Here is a 24,467-nt window from a genome sequence, read left to right on the forward strand (position 1 = left end):
TCTGGCTGGGCCACTCAAGGACATTCAGAGACTTGTCCCGAAGCCACTCCTGCGTTGTCTTGGCTGTGTGCGTATAGGTCATTGTCCTGTTGGAAGGTGAACCTTCACCCCAGTCTGAGGTTCTGAGTGCTCTGGAGCAGGTTTTCATCAAGGATCTCTCTGTACTTTGCTCCGTTCATCTTTCCCTTGATCCTGACTAGTCTCCCAGTCCCTGCCACTAAGCTGCCACCACCATGCTTCACCGTAGGGATGGTGCCAGGTTTCCTCCAGACGTGACGCTTGGCATTCAGGCCAAAGAGTTCAATCTTGGTTTCATCAGACCAGGGAATCTTGTTTCTCATGGTCTGTGAAATCTTTCGATGCCTTTTGGTATTGAGTAGTTCATATTTTTTTAGGACTTCCTGGGGTTCACACAAAACATGAAACAGAACGTTAATGAGACAAGAACAGCTCCAGGACAGAACCACGTATATATATATTTTTTTAATATATAGACAGGTCTGTGCATTTCCAAATAATGTCCAATCAAATTAATTTACTACAGATGGACTCCAATCAAGTTGTAGAAACATCTCAAGGATGATCAATGGAAACAGGATGCACCTGAGCTCAATTTAGAGTCTCATAGCAAAGGGTCTGAATACTTACAGTGCCTTGCGAAAGTATTCGGCCCCCTTGAACTTTGCGACCTTTTGCCATATTTCAGGCTTCAAACATAAAGATATAAAACTGTATTTTTTTGTGAAGAATCAACAACAAGTGGGACACAATCATGAAGTGGAACGACATTTATTGGATATTTCAAACTTTTTTAACAAATCAAAAACTGAAAAATTGGGCGTGCAAAATTATTCAGCCCCTTTACTTTCAGTGCAGCAAACTCTCTCCAGAAGTTCAGTGAGGATCTCTGAATGATCCAATGTTGACCTAAATGACTAATGATGATAAATACAATCCACCTGTGTGTAATCAAGTCTCCGTATAAATGCACCTGCACTGTGATAGTCTCAGAGGTCCGTTAAAAGCGCAGAGAGCATCATGAAGAACAAGGAACACACCAGGCAGGTCCGAGATACTGTTGTGAAGAAGTTTAAAGCCGGATTTGGATACAAAAAGATTTCCCAAACTTTAAACATCCCAAGGAGCACTGTGCAAGCGATAATATTGAAATGGAAGGAGTACGAGACCACTGCAAATCTACCAAGACCTGGCCGTCCCTCTAAACTTTCAGCTCATACAAGGAGAAGACTGATCAGAGATGCAGCCAAGAGGCCCATGATCACTCTGGATGAACTGCAGAGATCTACAGCTGAGGTGGGAGACTCTGTCCATAGGACAACAATCAGTCGTATATTGCACAAATCTGGCCTTTATGGAAGAGTGGCAAGAAGAAAGCCATTTCTTAAAGATATCCATAAAAAGTGTCGTTTAAACTTTGCCACAAGCCACCTGGGAGACGCACCAAACATGTGGAAGAAGGTGCTCTGGTCAGATGAAACCAAAATTGAACTTTTTGGCAACAATGCAAAACGTTATGTTTGGCGTAAAAGCAACACAGCTCATCACCCTGAACACACCATCCCCACTGTCAAACATGGTGGTGGCAGCATCATGGTTTGGGCCTGCTTTTCTTCAGCAGGGACAGGGAAGATGGTTAAAATTGATGGGAAGATGGATGGAGCCAAATACAGGACCATTCTGAAAGAAAACCTGATGGAGTCTGCAAAAGACCTGAGACTGGGACGGAGATTTGTCTTCCAACAAGACAATGATCCAAAACATAAAGCAAAATCTACAATGGAATGGTTCAAAAATAAACATATCCAGGTGTTAGAATGGCCAAGTCAAAGTCCAGACCTGAATCCAATCGAGAATCTGTGGAAAGAACTGAAAACTGCTGTTCACAAATGCTCTCCATCCAACCTCACTGAGCTCGAGCTGTTTTGCAAGGAGGAATGGGAAAAAATGTCAGTCTCTCGATGTGCAAAACTGATAGAGACATACCCCAAGCGACTTACAGCTGTAATCGCAGCAAAAGGTGACGCTACAAAGTATTAACTTAAGGGGGCTGAATAATTTTGCACGCCCAATTTTTCAGTTTTTGATTTGTTAAAAAAGTTTGAAATATCCAATAAATGTCGTTCCACTTCATGATTATGTCCCACTTGTTGTTGATTCTTCACAAAAAAATACAGTTTTATATCTTTATGTTTGAAGCCTGAAATGTGGCAAAAGGTCACAAAGTTCAAGGGGGCCGAATACTTTCGCAAGGCACTAATGTAATAATTATTAGAATAATGTAACAAAACGTGGAAAAAGTCAAAGGGGTCTGAATACTTTTTGTGACCCCGAAGTGATCTGTTCTTGCCATTTGTAGTCTATGACACGTCGTATTTACATAATGTACGGATCATTTTACACAAAGTAGTTTTGGATGTAGTGAACTACTTGTTCAAAGGTCAAATGTAGTCTCAGTGAATTGTATTTTTTCTTAAAGGGGTAGCTTGTGTGTAGCGTAGCTTCTTCCAGTGTGAAGTTATTTGGTAGGTTGGTAAACTCCATTTCCAGAGTAGCTTCCCCCGACACTGCTCATACCAACTTATAAAACATACCTGCCTTAGATGAAGCCTTATCAATATATTTGACCAAATGAAACTGATCCTAGTAAAGGGAAGCAGTAGGAGGGTTTGGGGTTTGGTCGTAGTTAAACCTTAGATGAAGCCTTATCAATATATTTGACCAAATGAAACTGATCCTAGTAAAAGGAAGCAGGAGGAGGGTTTGGGGTTTGGACGTAGTTAAACCTTTTGTTTTCATTCCTTCCTTGTGATGTTTGTGTTCAGGCATTCTGAAGGACTACCTACGTGAGCTGCCGTCCTCCCTTATCACCAGGACCTTGTACGAGGTGGTTTTGGAGGCCATGTCTCTGAGACCTCCTCCTTCTCGCTCCTCCCCTGGAACCTCCTCTCCTGGCAGGAGCGAGGGAGACGTACAGCGCTCTCAGAGCACCGTGGCCCTACTGCAATGTCTGCCTGAACCAGAGAGGGTGGGTGCATGTCTCTCTCTCTGTCTGTCTCTCTGTCTCTTTTTCTGCATCTCTCTGCCTGAACCAGAGAGGGTGGGTACATGTCTCTCTCAGTATCTCTCTCTGTTTGTCTCTGGGTCTCTCTCTGTCTGTCTCTCTCTGTGTCTCTCTCTGTATCTCTCTGCCTGAACCAGAGAGGGTGGGTACATGTCTCTCTCCGTCTGTCTCTCTGTCTCTCTTTCAGCATCTCTCTGCCTGAACCAGAGAGGGTGGGTACATGTCTCTCTCCGTCTGTCTCTCTGTCTCTCTTTCAGCATCTCTCTGCCTGAACCAGAGAGGGTGGGTACATGTATCTCTATCTGTCTGTCTCTGGGTCTCTCTCTCTGTCTGTCTCTCTCTGTCTCTCTCTGTGTCTCTCTCTGTATCTCTTTGCCTGAACCAGAGAGGGTGGGTACATGTCTCTCTGTCTGTCAGTCTGTCTCTCTCTGTGTCTCTCTCTGTCTGTCTCTCTGTCTGTCTCTCTGTCAGTCATTCTGTCTCTCTCTCTGTCTGTCTCTCTGTATCTCTCTGAAATTCCTTAAGTTTGGGTCCGTCACAGTGGTCAGGTATTCTGCCACTGTGTACTCTCTGTGTAGGGCCAAATAGCATTCTAGTTTGCTCTGTTTAATTAATTCTTTCCAATGTGTCAAGTAATTATCTTTTTGTTTTCTCATGATTTGGTTGAGTCTAATTGTGTTGCTGTCCTGGGGCTCTGTAGGGTGTGTTTGTGTTTGTGAACAGAGCCCCAGGACCAGCTTGCTTAGGGGACTCTTCTCCAGGTTCATCTCTCTGTAGGTGATGGCTTTGTTATGGGAGGTTTGGGAATCGCTTCCTTTTAGGTGGTTGTAGAATTTAACAGCTCTTTTCTGGATTTTGATAATTAGTGGGTATCGGCCTAATTCTGCACTGCATGCATTATTTGGTGTTCTACGTTGTACACAGAGGATATTTTTTTCTGTATTCTGCATGCAGAATCTCAATTTGGTGTTTGTTCCATTTTGTGAAGTCTTGGTTGGTGAGCGGACCCCAGACCTCACAACCATAAAGGGCAATGGGCTCTGTGACTGATTCAAGTATTTTCAGCCAGATCCTAATTGGTATGTTGAAATTTATGTTTATTTTGATGGCATAGAATGCCCTTCATGCCTTGTCTCTCAGATTGTTCACAGCTTTGTGGAAGTTACCTGTGGTGCTGATGTTAAGGCCGAGGTATGTATAGTTTTTTGTGTGCTTTAGGGCAACGGCGTCTAGATGGAATTTGTATTTGTGGTCCTGGCGACTGGACCTTTTTTGGAACACCATTATTTTGGTCTTACTCAGATTTACTGTCAGGGCCCAAGTCTGACATAATCTGTGCAGAAGATCTGGGTGCTGCTGTAGGCCCTCCTTGGTTGGGGACAGAAGCACCAGATCATCAGCAAACAGTAGACATTTGACTTCGTATTCTAGCAGGGGGAGGCCGGGTGCTGCAGACTGTTGTAGTGCCTTGTCAATATATATATTGAAGAGGGTGGGGCTTAAGCTGCATCCCTGGCTCACCCCCCAGCCCTGTGGAATGAAATGTTTGTTTTAACCGCACAATTGTTGTGTACATGGGTTTTTATAATGTCGTATGTTTTTCCCCCAACACCACTTTCCATCAGTTTGTATAGCAGACCCTCATGCCAAATTGAGTCAAAAACTTTTTTTAAATCAACAAAACATGAGAAGACTTTGGCTTTGTTTTGGTTTGTTTGTCAATTAGGGTGTGCAGGGTGAATACATGGTCTGTTGTACGATAATTTGTGCAGGGTGAATATTTGACATTTGCTCAGTACATTGTTTTCACTGAGGAAATGTACGAGTCTGCTGTTAATGATAATGCAGAGGATTTTCCCAAAGTTGCTGTTGACGCATATCCCACGGTAGTTATTGGAGTCAAATTTGTCTCCACTTTTGTGGTTTGTGGTGATCAATCCTTGGTTCAGAGGGTTAGATAGGGTTAGATAGGGTTAGGTAGGGTTAGATAGGGTTAGATAGGCTTCACAGTGTGTTAGGTAGGGTTAGATAGGGTTAGGTAGGGTTAGATAGGGTTAGGTAGGGTTAGGTAGGGTTAGGTAGGGTTAGATAGGGTTAGGTGGGGTTTGGTATGGTTAGATAGGGATAGGTAGGGTTAGATAGGGTTAGATAGGGTTAGGTTGTCTGTTACTCTACTGTCTCCTCTCTAGACCATCCTATTCTATCTCCTCCCTCCTCCAGACAACCTTCTCCTGAATCTGTTGGTGTCCTACAGTCACTTTAACCCTCTTCCCTCTCTCCAGTCCTCCCTGTCTAACCCTCTTCTCTCTCTCTCCAGTCCTCCCTGTCTAACCCTCTTCTCTCTCTCTCCAGTCCTCCCTGTCTAACCCTCTTCTCTCTCTCTCCAGTCCTCCCTGTCTAACCCTCTTCTCTCTCTCTCCAGTCCTCCCTGTCTAATCCTCTTCTCTCTCCCCTCTCTCCAGTCCTCCCTGTCTAACCCTCTTCTCTCTCTCTCCAGTCCTCCCTGTCTAACCCTCTTCTCTCTCCCCTCTCCCCAGGCCACCCTCTCGCTGCTCCTGGACCATCTGAGCCTTGTTGCCTCCTACAGTGACTGTAACCGAATGAACTGTCAGAACCTGGCTGTGTGTTTCGGCCCGGTGCTCCTGACCCCCACCCAGGAGTCCTGGAGACCCACTGCACCAGGACAGGGCGGGCAGGGCGGGCGTGGGGGGAGCTGTGGAAGGGGCGGACGGAGTTTTGCTCACAGCGAGGAGATCGCCAGTGCTGTGGACTTCAAGAGACACATCGAGGCCTTGCATTACCTGTTGCAGCTCTGGCCCAGTAAGTGTCTGTTGGGACAGAGTGGGCCGACATTCCCAACGGTCCAAACTGACGGATATGACCTCACTACAACCAGAGAAATATCTTTGTCGTTTCAACCAGTCTTCCCGTTTCCTAGTGATACTGTACTATTCAGGGCATTCGGAAAGTATTCAGACCCCTTGACTTTTTCCACATGTTGTTACATTACAGCCTTATTCTAAAATATATTAAATTGTTTTTTTCCCTCATCAATCTACAAACAAAACCCCAAAATGACATCACAATACCCCATAATGACATCACAATACCCCATAATGACATCACAATACCCCATAATGACATCACAATACCCCAAAATGACATCACAATACCCCAAAATGACATCACAATACCCCATAATGACATCACAATACCCCATAATGACATCACAATACCCCATAATGACATCACAATACCCCATAATGACATCACAATACCCCATAATGACATCACAATACCCCATAATGACATCACAATACCCCATAATGACATCACAATACCCCATAATGACATCACAATACCCCATAATGACATCACAATACCCCATAATGACATCACAATACCCCATAATTGTGAGGTCATTATGGGGTATTGTGATGTCATTATGGGGTATTGTGATGTCATTATGGGGTATTATGAGGTCATTATGGAGTATTGTGAGGTCATTATGGGGTATTGTGATGTCATTATGGGGTATTGTGAGGTCATTATGGGGTATTGTGAGGTCATTATGGGGTATTGTGATGTCATTATGGGGTATTGTGATGTCATTATGGGGTATTGTGATGTCATTATGGGGTATTATGAGGTCATTATGGAGTATTGTGAGGTCATTATGGGGTATTGTGAGGTCATTATGGAGTATTGTGAGGTCATTATGGAGTATTGTGATGTCATTATGGGGTATTGTGTGTAGATTGAGGATTATAAAAATATGTATTTAATCCATTTTAGAAAAAGGCTGTAACATAACAAAACGTGGAAAAAGGTCCAGGGGTCTGAATACTTTCTGAATGCGCTGTATGGCCAAAAGTATGTGGACACCTGCTCGTCAAACATCTCATTCAAAATCATGGGCATCAATATGGAGTTGGTCCCCCCCTTTGCTGCTATAACAGCCTCCACTCTTCTGGGAAGGCTTTCCACTAGATGTTGGAACATTGCTGCTATAACAGCCTCCACTCTTCTGGGAAGGCTTTCCACTAGATGTTGGAGCATTGCTGCTATAACAGCCGCCACTCTTCTGGGAAGGCTTTCACTAGATGTTGGAACATTGCTGCGGGAATCAGTTTGGAAGTCGGTAGTGAGTGTTGCAACCGAGGACAGATTCTTTTTTACATGCTACACACTACAGCACTCGGTGGTCCCGTTCCGTGAGCTTATGTGGCGTACCACTTCGCTGCTCCTAGACGTTTCCACTTCACAATAACAGCACTTACAGTTGACCAGGGCAGCTCTAGCAGGGCAGAAATTTGACCAACTGACTTGTTGGAAAAGTGGCACCCTGACTCTTGGGGCCTCCCGAGTGGCACAGCGGTCTAAGGCACTGCATGTTAGTGCAGGAGGTGTCACCACAGACCCTGGTTTGATTCCAGGCTGTATCACAACCTGCTGTGATTGGGAGTCCTCATAGGGTGGCGCATAATTAGCCCGACGTCGTCCGGGTTTGGCCGGGGTAGGCCGTCATTTTAAATAAGAATTTGTTCTTAACTGACTTGCCTAGTTAAATAAAGGTTCAATTAAAAATTTAAAATTCTCATAAAAATTGAAATGATGGAGATTGGTTGTCTATGGAGATTGCATGGCTGTGGGCTCGATTTTATACACCTGTCAGCAACGGGTGTGACTGAAATAGCCAAATCCACTCATTTGAAGTCCACATACTTCTAGTATATATATATATACAGTATATCACAAAAGTGAGTACACCCCTCACATTTTTGTAAATATTATCTTTTCATGTGACAACACTGAAGAAATGACACTTTGCTACAATGTAAAGTAGTGAGTGTACAGCTTGTATAACAGTGTGAATTTGCTGTCCCCTCAAAATAACTCAACACACAGCCATTAATGTCTAAACCGCTGGCAACAAAAGTGAGTACACCCCTAAGTGAAAATGTCTAGAACATTTCATCTCTGGGTTTTGAAACCTTTCCTCTCTTTGCTTCTTCACTCCTTAGTTCCTACAGACAGAGTGACAGACAACCCCGACTCTCCCACCCTCCTCCAGCCCTCCTCCAGTTCAGACATGCCTCCTTCCCCTCCCAGCCCCATGCCCCATAACCCCCTGCCTCGGCGCTGCCAGCGTGGCCTGTCACTGCCTCTACCGGGGGACGAAGTGGGCGTGGTGTCGCGACGTGGACGGGGCCGACTGGAGAGCCCGCCCTGTAACCGGTATGCTGGCGACTGGAGCGTGTGTGGGCGGGACTTCCTGTCCGGAGGCGATGCGGACTACGATGAGGTGGCAGGGAGCAACAGTGAGGAAGAGGAGGAAGAGAGGGAGGTGAAGAAGGTGGAGTGGACTCAGTACGTAGACGACTTAGTTCTGGACTTTGACGCCCCGTTTACCTGCAGACTGAGTCTCAAAGACTTTGATACGCTGATATCAGACCTGGAGAGAGAGCTGTCCAAACAAATTAACATCTGTCTCTGAGAGGGAGAGGGAGGAGAGGAGGGAGGAGGGAGGAGAGGAGGAGGGGAGAGGAGGGAGGAGAGGAGAGGAGGAGGGGAGAGGAGGGAGGAGAGGAGAGAGAGCTGTCCAAACAGATAAACATCTGTCTCTGAGAGGGAGAGGGAGGAGAGGAGGGAGGAGTGGAGAGGAAAGAGGAGGGAGGAGAGGAGAGAGGAGGGAGGAGAGGAGAGGAGAGAGAGCTGTCCAAACAGATAAACATCTGTCTCTGAGAGGGAGAGGGAGGAGAGGAGGGAGGAGGGGAGAGGTGAGGAGGGAGGAGGGAGGAGAGGAGTGGAGAGGGGAGGGGAGGGAGGAGAGGAGGGAGGAGAAGAGGAGAGGAAGGGAGGAGGAGGGGAGAGGAGAAGAGGAGGGGAGGAGAGAAGAGGGGAGAAGAGGGGGGAGGGGAGGGGAGAGGAGAAGAGGAGAGAGACGGATAGTATTATTGAAGGTCAGGAAATTCTTTATTAGGAAATTACCAAAGAAAGACGACAAGCAATGTGGTATTTGCTTCAGTAATGTTGAAGTGTATTTAACTGTTCCAATGTGTTTAAAAAGCTTCATTTCTGGTGTTTCCTCATTCCGAATGCTGGTTCTTCTACAAACAAGTGACAACATTATCATCTTTGATCACACAAGGACACCTTATTTGTAGTGACATGGACCAGTGAAGTTCTTGACAATTCATTGTTTGTAAAATCCTAGATTCTAATGCCATGTAAGGCTGCAACGCCTGTCAGACTCTGTTATGTTGTCAGTCATGTGTATTTATTTATTTTTCCCATAGAAGTCCATTTAAGGTCTATTTTTTAGAAGGATTTGTTGATGTAATTCCAATTATTTATTCTCTAAATTCCAGTGAAGGGTGAAGGAGAGATCTTTAATAATTTTTGATAAAATAATGCATTGAAAATGTACAGTACCAGTCAACAGTTTGGACACCTACTCATTCAAGGGTTTTTCTTTATTTTTACTATTTTCTACATTGTAGAATAATAGTGAAGACATCAACACTATGAAACAACACATATGGAATCATGTAGTAACCAAAAAAGTGTTAAACAAATCAAACTATTTTTTATATTTGAGATTCTTCAAAGTAGCCACCCTTTGCCTTGATGACAGCTTTGCACACTCTTGGCATTCTCTCAACCAGCTTCACCTGGAATGCTTTTCCAACAGTCTTGAAGGAGTTCAAACATATGCTGATCACTTGTTGGCTGCTTTTCCTTCACTCTGCGGTCCAACTCATCCCAAACCATCTAAATTGGGTTGAGGTCGGGTGATTGTGGAGGCCAGGTCATCTGATGCAGCTCTCCATCACTCTCCTTCTTGGTCAAATAGCCCTTACACAGCCTGGAGGTGTGTTGGGTCATTGTCCTGTTGAAAAACAAATTATAGTTCCACTCAGCGCAAACCTGATAGGATGGCGTATCGCTGCAGAATGCCTTGAATTCTAAACAAATTACAGACAGTGTCACCAGCAAAGCACCCCCACGCCATCACACCACCTCCTCCTCCATGCTTCACGGTGGGAACCACACATGCATCCGTTCACCTACTCTGCGTTTCACAAACACGGTTGGAACCACACATGCATCCGTTCACCTACTCTGCGTTTCACAAACACGGTTGGAACCAAAAATCTCAAATTAGGACTCCAGACCAAAGGACAGACATCCAACGGTCCAATGTCGTGTTTCTTGGCTCAAGCAAGTCTCTTCTAAATAAAGAAAAACCCCAATAAAGAAAAACCCTTGAATGAGTAGGTGTTCTAGAACCCTTGAATGAGTAGGTGTTCTAGAACCCTTGAATGAGTAGGTGTTCTAGAACCCTTGAATGAGTAGGTGTTCTAGAACCCTTGAATGAGTAGGTGTTCTAGAACCCTTGAATGAGTAGGTGTTCTAGAACCCTTGAATGAGTAGGTGTGTCTAAACTTTCGACCGGTACTGTATATTCAATTAAATTTGATGACATGTCAAAAAATATATCTTAGTTCAAGTATTAATATGTCTGTTAATCAGATTCCAGGTTGATCTTGAGACCTGATTGTGAATTAATGAACTGAGTTGGATTTAGACACGAGCACAAGCCTTTAAGCTGAATTACAAGACACACACACACCAACGACTCATAAAACTGTCTTTCAGCTGAATTACAAGACACCAACGACTCATAAAACTGCCTTTCAGCTGAATTACAACACACCAACGACTCATAAAACTGTCTTTCAGCTGAATTACAAGACACCAATGACTCATTACAAGACTGTCTTTAAGCTGAATTACAAGACACCAATGACTCATTACAAGACTGTCTTTCAGCTGAATTACAAGACACCAACGACTCATAAAACTGTCTTTCAGCTGAATTACAAGACACCAACAACTCATAAAACTGCCTTTCAGCTGAATTACAAGACACCAACGACTCATAAAACTGTCTTTCAGCTGAATTACAAGACACCAACGACTCATAAAACTGCCTTTCAGCTGAATTACAAGACACCAACGACTCATAAAACTGCCTTTCAGCTGAATTACAAGACACCAACGACTCATAAAACTGTCTTTCAGCTGAATTACAAGACACCAACGACTCATAAAACTGCCTTTCAGCTGAATTACAAGACACCAACGACTCATAAAACTGTCTTTCAGCTGAATTACAAGACACCAACGACTCATAAAACTGCCTTTCAGCTGAATTACAACACACCAACGACTCATAAAACTGTCTTTCAGCTGAATTACAACACACCAACGACTCATAAAACTGTCTTTCAGCTGAATTACAAGACACCAACGACTCATAAAACTGTCTTACAGCTGAATTACAAGACACCAACAACTCATAAAACTGTCTTTCAGCTGAATTACAAGACACCAACGACTCATAAAACTGTCTTTCAGCTGAATTACAAGACACCAACGACTCATAAAACTGTCTTTCAGCTGAATTACAAGACACCAACGACTCATAAAACTGCCTTTCAGCTGAATTACAAGACACCAACGACTCATTACAAGACTGTCTTTCAGCTGAATTACAAGACACCAACGACTCATAAAACTGTCTTTCAGCTGAATTACAAGACACACACACCAACGACTCATAAAACTGTCTTTCAGCTGAATTACAAGACACCAACGACTCATAAAACTGCCTTTCAGCTGAATTACAAGACACCAACGACTCATAAAACTGTCTTTCAGCTGAATTACAAGACACCAACGACTCATAAAACTGCCTTTCAGCTGAATTACAACACACCAACAACTCATAAAACTGCCTTTCAGCTGAATTACAAGACACCAACGACTCATAAAACTGTCTTTCAGCTGAATTACAAGACACCAACGACTCATAAAACTGCCTTTCAGCTGAATTACAAGACACCAACGACTCATTACAAGACTGTCTTTCAGCTGAATTACAAGACACCAACGACTCATAAAACTGCCTTTCAGCTGAATTACAAGACACACACACCAACGACTCATAAAACTGCCTTTCAGCTGAATTACAAGACACCAACGACTCATAAAACTGCCTTTCAGCTGAATTACAAGACACCAACAACTCATAAACCTGCCTTTCAGCTGAATTACAAGACACCAACGACTCATAAAACTGCCTTTCAGCTGAATTACAAGACACCAACGACTCATAAAACTGCCTTTCAGCTGAATTACAAGACACCAACGACTCATAAAACTGTCTTTCAGCTGAATTACAAGACACCAACGACTCATAAAACTGTCTTTCAGCTGAATTACAAGACACACACACCAACGACTCATAAAACTGCCTTTCAGCTGAATTACAAGACACCAACGACTCATAAAACTGTCTTTCAGCTGAATTACAAGACACCAACGACTCATAAAACTGCCTTTCAGCTGAATTACAAGACACACACACCAACGACTCATAAAACTGCCTTTCAGCTGAATTACAAGACACCAACGACTCATAAAACTGTCTTTCAGCTGAATTACAAGACACCAACGACTCATAAAACTGCCTTTCAGCTGAATTACAAGACACCAACGACTCATAAAACTGCCTTTCAGCTGAATTACAAGACACCAACGACTCATAAAACTGCCTTTCAGCTGAATTACAACACACCAACGACTCATAAAACTGTCTTTCAGCTGAATTACAAGACACCAACGACTCATAAAACTGCCTTTCAGCTGAATTACAAGACACCAACGACTCATAAAACTGTCTTTCAGCTGAATTACAAGACACCAACGACTCATAAAACTGCCTTTCAGCTGAATTACAAGACACCAACGACTCATTACAAACTGCCTTTCAGCTGAATTACAAGACACCAACGACTCATAAAACTGCCTTTCAGCTGAATTACAAGACACCAACGACTCATTACAAACTGCCTTTCAGCTGAATTACAAGACACCAACGACTCATAAAACTGTCTTTCAGCTGAATTACAAGACACCAACGACTCACAAAACTGCCTTTCAGCTGAATTACAAGACACCAACAAGACACCAACGACTCATAAAAATGCCTTTCAGCTGAATTACAAGACACCAACGACTCATAAAACTGCCTTTCAGCTGAATTACAAGACACCAACGACTCATAAAACTGTCTTTCAGCTGAATTACAAGACACCAACGACTCATAAAACTGTCTTTCAGCTGAATTACAAGACACACACACCAACGACTCATAAAACTGTCTTTCAGCTGAATTACAAGACACCAACGACTCATAAAACTGTCTTTCAGCTGAATTACAAGACACCAACGACTCATAAAACTGCCTTTCAGCTGAATTACAAGACACCAACGACTCATAAAACTGTCTTTCAGCTGAATTACAAGACACCAACGACTCATAAAACTGTCTTTCAGCTGAATTACAAGACACACACACCAACGACTCATAAAACTGTCTTTCAGCTGAATTACAAGACACCAACGACTCATAAAACTGTCTTTCAGCTGAATTACAAGACACCAACGACTCATAAAACTGTCTTTCAGCTGAATTACAAGACACCAACGACTCATAAAACTGTCTTGCACTTCTGTACTAAGTAACAATATCGTAATACTTGTATTATTTTGTAATAACGTGTTCTGTTTTGTATTATTTTGTAATAATTTGCTGGTTACTCTGCTACGCATCGTTGCTGTAAACAGCCATGTTATTGTGATATGTCTGCGTCGGTACAATCATATTTTTTATAAGTTGTAATTTTATTGAAGCCACGGAAGGAATGCAACAGCCATATTACAGAGGAAGTTGGCTCCCCAAAAAAATGTTTTACAACTTCCTGTTTTGTTTTTAGTATTTGTGCTGTTTATTGTATAAACAGTAATACATGGTATTGCACATCTACAATGAGCACTTACACGTTGTTGATGTCCTATGCATATCGTAACCCATGTGTTAAAACACACTATTCTTGTTACAACCGGGCAGTATCGTATGTCATACAGTGTTATCAAACCAAAAAACAATAAAGCACAGTGTTATAGTTACGGATGAGTTTGAAGCTGGTCTTCTTCCCTTCCACAGGAGGAACTTGTTCTGGGCGAGGAGTTTTCCGTAGCAGCTTTTACATGACCACATCAGCCTCTACAGTATCTCTTTCTCATAGAGGCCTAGTAGTAGTGGATCCATCCACCAGGAGTTGTTGTATCATCATGGGGAACTGCTGCCCTCTGTAATGGATCTATCCACTAGGAGTTGTTTTATCATCATGGGGAACTGCTGCCCTCTGTAGTGGATCTGTAGTGGATCCATACACTAGGAGTTGTTTTATCATCATGGGGAACTGCTGCCCTCTGTAGTGGATCCATAGACTAGGAGATGTTTTATCATCATGGGGAACTGCTGCCCTCTGTAGTGGATCCATACACTAGGAGTTGTTGTATCATCATGGGGAACTGCTGCCCTCTGTAGTGGATCCATACACTAGGAGTTGTTGTATCATCATGGGGAACTGCTGCCCTCTGTAGTGGATCCATGATACTGCCACTAGGAGTTGTTTTATCATCATGGGGAACTGCTGCCCTCTGTAGTGGATCCATACACTAGGAGTTGTTGTATCATCATGGGGAACTGCTGCCCTCTGTAGTGGATCCATACACTAGGAGTTGTTGTATCATCATGGGGAACTGCTGCCCTCTGTAGTGGATCCATACACTAGGAGTTGTTTTATCATCATGGGGAACTGCTGCCCTCTGTAGTGGATCTGTAGTGGATCCATACACTAGGAGTTGTTTTATCATCATGGGGAACTGCTGCCCTCTGTAGTGGATCCATACACTAGGAGTTGTTTTATCATCATGGGGAACTGCTGCCCTCTGTAGTGGATCTGTAGTGGATCCATCCACTAGGAGTTGTTTATCATCATGGGGAACTGCTAAGAGGAGCTGTTCTAGTCTATCTTTTCCTTGGACTCTAAGAGGAGCTATTCTAGTCTATCTTTTCCTTGGACTCTAAGAGGAGCGTTGTTTAACAGGCCAGCAGAGCGCAGGTGTATAATACACAGGAAACAGAGGCTGTAAGTTAGAAGCTGATGCATAACACATCATTCATTAAATAAATATAAGGCTAATACTGCATTTAATTTATTTCCTGAAAGAGGTAGGCTAGGACAACTATATATACGCCTCCTAATATCGAACGGCACCCACTTTTGCCCTTAGAACAGCCTCAAATCGTGGGGGCATCGGGGCATAGACTCTACAAGGTGTGGAAAGCGTTCCACAGAGATGCTGGGCCCATGTTGACTGTACAAGGTGTGGAAAGCGTTCCACAGAGATGCTGGGCCCATGTTGACTCTACAAGGTGTGGAAAGCGTTCCACAGAGATGCTGGCCCATGTTGACTCTACAAGGTGTGGAAAGCGTTCCACAGAGATGCTGGGCCCATGTTGACTCTACAAGGTGTGGAAAGCGTTCCACAGAGATGCTGGCCCATGTTGACTCTACAAGGTGTGGAAAGCGTTCCACAGAGATGCTGGCCCATGTTGACTCTACAAGGTGTGGAAAGCGTTCCACAGAGATGCTGGCCCATGTTGACTCTACAAGGTGTGGAAAGCGTTCCACAGAGATGCTGGGCCCATGTTGACTCCAGGGATTCCCACAGTTGTGTCAAGATGGATGGTCAACTTTGAATGCAGCCATCTACTGTAATCAAACGTCAAGCTGTAACACAACGTAACGGGGAATACTTCCTGAAGGCATAAAGGTTTAAAGGTCATCGGTCCCATGTCCATCGGTTCTTATTGCCCTGGTGTGGGCAATAATTTATCAATAACTCATATCACTTAACTAAATGCCTTAGCTTTTCTCAAACTAAGTTAAGAGATTTTCCATGGGACTACGTACCGTGCTAATTCTGTGTAATTCATGGTTCATGAGAAGAGCGTTTTTCAAAGCATTTCCATACATTTCCATACATTTCCAAGATCTATCCTGACGGGCTTTATGGGCCTTTGATGCACATTTGTTCACCATGAAGGAAGAACCTACGTGCCAAAGTTTCAAGTCTCTAGGTCAAACAGGATGGCGAATATGAGGGTTTAAGCGAGACTGCTTCTAACAGCGTCACCTTTAGGTCAATCGGTGCTATTATTTTTGACCAAGTTACTAATGGGCTACTCAAGGACATTCAGAGACTTGTCCCGAAGCCACTCCTGCGTTGTCTTGGCTGTGTGCTTAGGGTCGTTGTCCTGTTGTAAGGTGAACCTTCACCCCAGTCTGAGGTCCTGAGAGTTCTGGAGCAGGTTTTCATCAAGGATCTCTCTGTACTTTGCTCCGTTTCATCTTTCCCTCGATCCTGACTAGTCTCCCAGTCCCTGCTGCTGAAAAACATCCCCACAGCATGATGCTGCCACCACCATGCTTCACCCTAGGGATGGTGCCAGGTTTCCTCCAGACGTGACGCTTTGCTTTCAGGCCAAAGAGTTCAATCTTGGTTTCATCAGACCAGAGAATCTTGTTTCTCATGGTCTGAGAGTCTTTAGGTGCCTTTTGGCAAACTCCAAGCTGGCTGTCATGTGCCTTTTACTGAGGAGTGGCTTCCGTCTGGCCACTCTACCATAAAGGCCTAATTGGTGGAAGGTTCTGTGTTCGCTTTGTCATTATAGGGTATTGTGATGTCATTATGGGGTATTGTGATGTCATTATGGGGTATTGTGATGCCATTATGGGGTATTGTGATGTCATTATGGGGTATTGTGATGTCATTATGGGGTATTGTGTGTAGATTGCTGAGGATATTGTTTTACTTAATCCATTTTAGAATAAGGCTGTAACATTCCAAAATGTGGGAAGAGTCAGCGGGGTCTGAATACTTTCCCGAAGGCACTGGATTCAACTCCATGGTCTCAGGAAGACAGTCAACACTAGGTGTAACCAGTAATAGACTCTCATTCTGAATGATCACACAACCGATGACAATTTCTTATTGGTCACTGTGACACACGACACCCAACTATAACTAGTAGGTACATTCTCTGCCTGGACAACTGCTGCAGGGCAGTCCAAGGACAACAAGGGACAGACAGACAGTCAGAGAGAGAGAGAGAGAGAGAGAAAGAGAGAGAAGAGAGAGAGAGAGAGAGAGAGAGAAGAGAGAGAGAGACAGAGAGAGAGAGAGAGACAGAGAGAGAGACGGACACAGAGAGAGAGAGACAGAGAGAGACAGAGAGAGAGAGAGAGACAGACACAGAGAGAGAGAGACAGAGAGAGAGAGAGAGAGAGAGAGACAGACACAGAGAGAGAGAGAGAGAGAGAGAGACAGACACAGAGAGAGAGAGAGAGAGAGAGAGGGAGGACACTGACTGACTGATCAGCTTTCTGACTCCAACCCCCCCAACACATCTTCTGATCAAGCTGCAGCAGTGACTTCAGGAGAAGAAACTCACACAAAAGGTTTTTTGTTGTTGTCTTGTCTCCTGTTCACCACCTGTTGTCCTGTAGTCAGGTGTGTTGTTCTAGAGCTTCATGATGCAGAAGATGCAGAGCCAGATGATGCAGAACCAGACGATGCAGACCCAGACGATGCAGAACCAGACGATGCAGAACCAGACGATGCAGAGCCAGATGATGCAGACATCTGTAGACTATAATAATGGATACACGATGCAGACATCAGTAGACTATAATAATGGATACACGATGCAGATGCAGGAACAGCAGAATAATGACTACACCATCCAGGATGATGAGTGGGACAGAGACCTGCTCCTGGACCCTGCCTGGGAGAAACAGCAGAGAAAGGTTAGAAACTTCACTACTCGTCTTGTCTGTTCATTCATATGTCCACATCGTGTAAAGGTTTTACTGTCGTCAAGTGAGGCAGAGGAAGAGGAAGTCACTGAATGTCAAAACACAGCAGTAGTAGAAGGGCTGATAAACTCTACTACTGACCATGTTATGAATATTTACTCATGTGCATAATTAATATTTAAGAAATTGCACTTAAAAAATATATATAAAAAACGTTTTAATTCTAGGCCTACGAAGAGAGGGCAGAGGTCAGAGGGCAGAGGTCAGAGGTCAGAGGAAGTATTTCCTGACAGTCAAATGAGTCAAAACATCCTAATGGGAAGTTTAGTTTTTTTTACATGACAGCACTATTAAAAGGCACATAAAATACTGATCACTTTACTGAGAAAAACAACACCAAGTACAGTGGGAGAGACACTATGTGGGCAACGCACCAGGCAGACATGACAGCCAAGACAACAATACCTCCCAGGCAGTCAGGCAGCATCGCAATGACCTGTGCTGCCATTCCTTTCGATGCGTGTGTTTTATGAGAACTGTCGACAGATGTCTGGTAACACAGAATGTCCTCCAGGCTCGAAGCGGGAACAGAATGGATGCCATAGGCTAATTATAACTAAGGACGTATTAAGGGGTTATACAGAGTTGGCTCAGACGATGTCCTTGGTCCTCGGTTGGCACGGGAGGACTGTGTCTGTATGGATCAATACCAACCTGATAGATTATATTCATTTACATCTACAGACTTGTTTTTTTTACAATATAAACCAAGTTTGTGTATTTACATAATCAAATGTACTTTGTCCACTTCGTCTGCTCTAGAATTCATACCCAGACCAGGTAGCTAATAATCTGTCACTGACCTGTCAAGATATCAGGGGCAACCTACTGTTACCCCTCAATATAGAACCATGCATTAATTAGTCTCTCTACAGACGGGTTGCCTCCCACCATGTATCAATGTACCTGGTGCTGTTGCCCTGAGGCTGGAACTACTGAGACATAAATGCATAAATAGACTATCTCATTAAACATGAAGGGCAGGGCTTCCTTCCCTGCCTATGGTCCTGCCCAGACAGAGACAACAAATATAGCAGTGACCACAGGGAGCAGCTATTATAAACCCTGTAGGGGTTTTAACTATGGGGAGCAGCTATGTTAAACCCTGGAGGGATCTTAACTATGGGGAGCAGCTATGATAAACCCTGGAGGGGTCTTAACTATGGGGAGCAGCTATGTTAAACCCTGGAGGGGTCTTAACTATGGGGAGCAGCTATATTAAACCCTGGAGGGGTCTTAACTATGGGGAGCAGCTATGTTAAACCCTGGAGGGGTCTTAACTATGGGGAGCAGCTATGATAAACCCTGGAGGGGTCTTAATTATGGGGAGCAGCTATGTTAAACCCTGGAGAGGTCTTAACTATGGGGAGCAGCTATGATAAACCCTGGAGGGGTCTTAATTATGGGGAGCAGCTATGATAAACACTGGAGAGGTCTTAACTATGGGGAGAGCACGTCCCCATTACCAGGTCATTGTATTTCAGGATCTGGGTTCTGACAATAGAGACTTATAGTTCCGACAGACTATTTTTGTCCCAACAGTATCTGTTCAAACCAGTGTCCCAAATGACACCCTATTCTCTATAGTCCACTGCTGTAGACCAGGGCTGGTCAAAAGTAGTGCACTATTATAAGGGAATAGGGTACCATTTGGGACCCAAAAAAACCAAGTGTTCCTGCTAGCACAACTGTGTTAAGGATCACTGTACCTTTTATGCATAATAAATGAGCTGTATAACAAACACAATATTGGATTGAATATGGTGTTGTCCAGCTGTCCAATATGGTGTTGTCCAGCTGTCCAATATGGTGTTGTCCAGCTGTCCAATATGGTGTTGTCCAGTTGTCCAATATGGTGTTGTCCAGCTGTCCAATATGGTGTTGTCCAGCTGTCCAATATGGTGTTGTCCAGCTGTCCAATATGGTGTTGTCCAATATGGTGTTGTCCAGCTGTCCAATATGGTGTTGTCCAGCTGTCCAATATGGTGTTGTCCAATTGTCCAATATGGTGTTGTCCAATATGGTGTTGTCCAGCTGTCCAATATGGTGTTGTCCAGTTGTCCAATATGGTGTTGTCCAGCTGTCCAATATGGTGTTGTCCAATATGGTGTTGTCCAGCTGTCCAATATGGTGTTGTCCAGCTGTCCAATATGGTGTTGTCCAGCTGTCCAATATGGTGTTGTCCAGTTGTCCAATATGGTATTGTCCAGCTGTCCTATATGGTGTTGTCCAGTTGTCCAATATGGTGTTGTCCAGTTGTCCAATATGGTGTTGTCCAGCTGTCCAATATGGTGTTGTCCAGCTGTCCAATATGGTGTTGTCCAATATGGTGTTGTCCAGCTGTCCAATATGGTGTTGTCCAGTTGTCCAATATGGTGTTGTCCAGCTGTCCTATATGGTGTTGTCCAGCTGTCCAATATGGTGTTGTCCAATATGGTGTTGTCCAGCTGTCCAATATGGTGTTGTCCAGCTGTCCAATATGGTGTTGTCCAGCTGTCCAATATGGTGTTGTCCAGCTGGACCTTTGAAACACACCAGGCTGTGACAGATAGTGAGACGGAGACATTATATTTTAATAAGGAGGTATTCTAAACTAGACTCACAGCTAGGGCACACGGACTCCCTCTCAGGGTCAGGTCTGAACCGCTTCATTTCCAGTTTTACAGCCTCAGACTCCCTCTCAGGGTCAGGTCTGAACCACTTCATTTCCTGTTTTACAGCCTCAGAGTCCCTCTCAGGGTCAGGTCTGAACCGCTTCATTTCCTGTTTTACAGCCTCAGAGTCCCTCTCAGGGTCAGGTCTGAACCGCTTCATTTCCTGTTTTACAGCCTCAGAATCCCTTTCCGGCCGCGCTCGGCAACTCCATCTGAGAACTAAGCCATCCCTCAGGAAAACCACAGGAGGGAAGAAGGGGAAGTTTATGGTGCTGTTTGCGATGCGGTTTAGTACCTGGAGAAGTCACATTCCCTCCCATTCGTTCCCAACCGTCCTTCTGGACTTTAGAATTTTACACAAACATGGAAACATTTGTTATGAAGTTTATTCTCTGATTCCTGTTAAGTTGACAGTCTGCCACGGTGTCACTACCCCCTTTCAGAAAGCCCTGCAACGCCCCCACAGTGACGCAGTCCCATTGAACCAACAGGGGGCGCTATAGTTCTACCATTGACTCATATGACTTGACTGTACGGTATATTGGGGGCTGACACATGGAATTGTTTTAAGATGGTCCCCCCTCCTACTAATCTGACATATGGAATTGTTTTAAGATGGTCATCCCTATTAATCTGACATGTGGAATTGTTTTAAGATGGTCCTCCTTCCTACTAATCTGACACATGGAATTGTTTTAAGAGGGTCCTCCCTCCTACTAATCTGACACATGGAATTGTTTTAAGATGGTCATACCATGGATCCTTTAGCTATTTGATTTGGAATTTTAGGACCTCTGTAGGTCAAAAAATACAAATAAAATATAAATGATTGAATTTGTCCTTTACTACTATAGCCCATAGAAACACATTGATTAACACATTAATAAATAGCAAAACAGGCAGTAAAAAAATGAATCATAAGAAATCAGGTTTTGAGGCCTCCTTAGTGGTGCAGTGGTCTAAGGCACTGCATCACAGTGCTAGCTGTGCCACTAGAGATTCTGGGTTCGAGTCCAGGCTCTGTAGCAGCCAGCCGCGACCGGGAGACCCATGGGGTGGCGCACAATTGGCCCAGCGTCGTCCGGGTTACGGGAGGGTTTGACCGGCAGGGATGTTATTTTCCCATCGCGCACTAGCGACTCCTGTGGCGTCCCGGGTGCAGTGCACGCTGACACGGTCACCAGGTGTACGGTGTTTCCTCCCACACATTTGGTGCGTCTGGCTTCCCGGGTTAAGCGAGCATTGGGTCAAGAAGCAGTTGCGGCTTAGTTGGGTCGTGTTTCGGAGGACTCACGGCTCTCGACCATCGCCTCTCCCGAGTCCTTACGGGAGTTGCAGCGATGAGACAAGACTGTAACTACCAATTGGGGAGAAAAAAGGGGTCAAAAAATATAATAATAATAATAATAAATAAATAAATAAGGTTTTGAAGTCTATATCTAGGAGAGAAAGCTCTGGAAATATTGACATTTTTTTGGACACATACAGCCAGGTCCATAAATATTTGGACACTGACCAAGTTATTATAATTGTAGCTGTCTACCACAGCATATTGGAGTGGACATTGAATCATGAATATGAGCAGAAAGTGCTTTTAGCTTTAATTTGAGTGTTTTTACATCCAAATCGGGTGAAAGGTTGTAGGAATTACATCACATTTAATATGTGGCCCCTCCCTTTTAATGGACCAAAAGTAATTGGACAATTGCCTGCTCAGGTGTTCCATGGCCAGGTGTGTTATTCCCTCATTAGTTAATTTACAAGTAAGCAGATAAAAGGTCAAGTGTGACATTTGCATTGGGAATCTGTTGCTGTTTAACCCTCAATATGAAGTCCAGAGAGCCGTCACTGCCAGTGAAGCAAGACATTACTGGGCTGAAAAATCAAAAACAAACCCCTCAGAGAGACAGCAAAAACATGAGGTCCAAATCAACTATTTGGTACATTCTTTAAACAGAAAGAACACACTGGTGAGCTCAGGAACCAAAAGGCCCAGAAGAACAACGGAAAACAACTGTGGTGGATGACAGAATCATTCTTTCCATGGAGAAGAAAACCCCTTTTCACAACAGTTGGCCAGATCAAGAACACCCTCCAGGAGGCGTATCTGTGTCAAAGTCAACGACCAAGAGAAGACTTCACCAGAGTAAATACAGAGGGTTTACCACAAGACTGCAAACCTCAAAAACAGGAAGACCAGATTAGAGTTTGCCATAAAAACATGTAAAAAATCAAATGTAAAAATTTTCAAAAGCCTGTACTGTTCTGGAACAACATCCTGATGAGAGATGAGACAAAGATCAACTTGTACCAGAACGATGGGAAGAGAAGAGAAGGGAGACGCATGACTAACACCTCATCTGTGAAGCATGGAGGAGGTGGTGTTATGGCGTGGGCATGTACGGCTGCCGATGGAACTGGTTCCCTTGTATTTAGTGATGATGTGACTGCTGATAAAAAAACAACACTATGAATTCTGAAGTGTTAAGGGCTAATGTGTTAATAATATTATTATCTGCTCAGATTCAGCCAAATGCTTCAAAACTCATTGGACGGCGCTTCACAGTGCAGATGGACAATGACCCCGAAGCAATACTGTGAAAGCAAACCAACCCTTGTATAAGGCCCAGTATCTCTACTTGCACATTCATCTTCTGCACATTCTACCATTCCAGTGTTTTATTTGCTATATTGTAATTACTTCGCCACCATGAGCCTATTTATTGCCTTACCTCTCTTATCCTACCTCCTTTGCACATGCTGTATATAGAATTTTCTACTGTATTATTGACTGTATGTTTTGTTTATTCCATGTGTAACTCTGTTGTTTGTGTCGAACTGCTATGCTTCATCTTGACCAGGTCGCAGTTGCAAATGAGAACTTGTTCTCAACTAGCCTACCTGGTTAAATAAAGGTGTTCTCAACTGGCCTACCTGGTTAAATAAAGGTGTTCTCAACTAGCCTACCAGGTTACTGATGGATTTTGATGGGGATTGTCACGGATCATTCCTGAACTTTCATTACGCACACCTGTTCCCTATTCCCACTGATTAGTACTTGTATAAGTGGGCCCTTTGGTTTCCCTTGTCTGTCCATTACTGTTCCAATGTCCCTTGGTGCGTGTGAGTACCTGTGCTGTGTGTTTTTGGGCTTTCGTGCCATTATGGATTGCGCAGATGATTACGGGTCTCGTCCCGTAGTGTTACTCATTGTGCGCGTGTGTTATTTATTCGAGGTACTCCTCGCTCTTTTGTTTTGGGATTTCTACCCTGTGTTTTGTTTACGTGTCTTTATAAAAAAAAAAGAGTGGAGGGACGGCAGGTAGCCTAGTGGTTAGAGTGGAGGGGCGGCAGGTATCCTAGTGGTTAGAGTGGAGGGACGACAGGTAGCCTAGTGGTTAGAGTGGAGGGACGACAGGTAGCCTAGTGGTTAGAGTGGAGGGACGACAGGTAGCCTAGTGGTTAGAGTGGAGGGACGACAGGTAGCCTAGTGGTTAGAGTGGAGGGACGGCAGGTAGCCTAGTGGTTAGAGTGGAGGGACGACAGGTAGCCTAGTGGTTAGAGTGGAGGGACGACAGGTAGCCTAGTGGTTAGAGTGGAGGGACGACAGGTAGCCTAGTGGTTAGAGTGGAGGGACGGCAGGTAGCCTAGTGGTTAGAGTGGAGGGACGACAGGTAGCCTAGTGGTTAGAGTGGAGGGACGACAGGTAGCCTAGTGGTTAGAGTGGAGGGACGGCAGGTAGCCTAGTGGTTAGAGTGGAGGGGCGGCAGGTAGCCTAGTGGTTAGAGTGGAGGGACGACAGGTAGCCTAGTGGTTAGAGTGGAGGGACGACAGGTAGCCTAGTGGTTAGAGTGGAGGGGAGGCAGGTAG

General features: G+C 44.2%; 3 protein-coding genes across 3 annotated transcripts in view; 2 read left to right on the forward strand and 1 right to left on the reverse strand.

Moving 5' to 3' along the window:
- The window catches only part of syde1 (synapse defective Rho GTPase homolog 1), a 76,503-nt gene extending 67,657 nt beyond the window's left edge, over window positions 1-8,846 (forward strand). Inside the window, exons 7-9 of the mRNA XM_090217879.1 lie at window positions 2,844-3,046; window positions 5,620-5,902; window positions 8,107-8,846. Coding sequence (XP_090074005.1) covers window positions 2,844-3,046; window positions 5,620-5,902; window positions 8,107-8,579 — 959 coding nt within the window. The 3' untranslated portion in view covers window positions 8,580-8,846. The remainder of the gene's footprint in view (window positions 1-2,843; window positions 3,047-5,619; window positions 5,903-8,106) is intronic.
- A 601-nt stretch (window positions 8,847-9,447) lies between these two features.
- On the reverse strand, window positions 9,448-12,223 carry LOC149972650 (uncharacterized). Its single transcript, XM_090217987.1, has 3 exons — window positions 12,217-12,223; window positions 10,203-12,112; window positions 9,448-10,152 (listed from the first exon to the last, which is right to left on the reverse strand). Exons 1-2 carry the CDS (start codon window positions 12,221-12,223, stop codon window positions 10,869-10,871), a joined length of 1,251 nt encoding a protein of 416 aa, XP_090074113.1. The 3' UTR covers window positions 9,448-10,152; window positions 10,203-10,868.
- A 4,891-nt stretch (window positions 12,224-17,114) lies between these two features.
- Window positions 17,115-24,467, forward strand: part of LOC110519363 (alpha-actinin-2) — a 131,078-nt gene continuing 123,725 nt past the window's right edge. The window contains exon 1 of the mRNA XM_090217880.1: window positions 17,115-17,874. Coding sequence (XP_090074006.1) covers window positions 17,599-17,874 — 276 coding nt within the window. The 5' untranslated portion in view covers window positions 17,115-17,598. The remainder of the gene's footprint in view (window positions 17,875-24,467) is intronic.

Source organism: Oncorhynchus mykiss, chromosome 23 (genome assembly GCF_057628025.1).
Source record: "Oncorhynchus mykiss isolate SJ-2025 chromosome 23, ASM5762802v1, whole genome shotgun sequence".
NCBI lineage: Eukaryota > Metazoa > Chordata > Actinopteri > Salmoniformes > Salmonidae > Oncorhynchus > Oncorhynchus mykiss.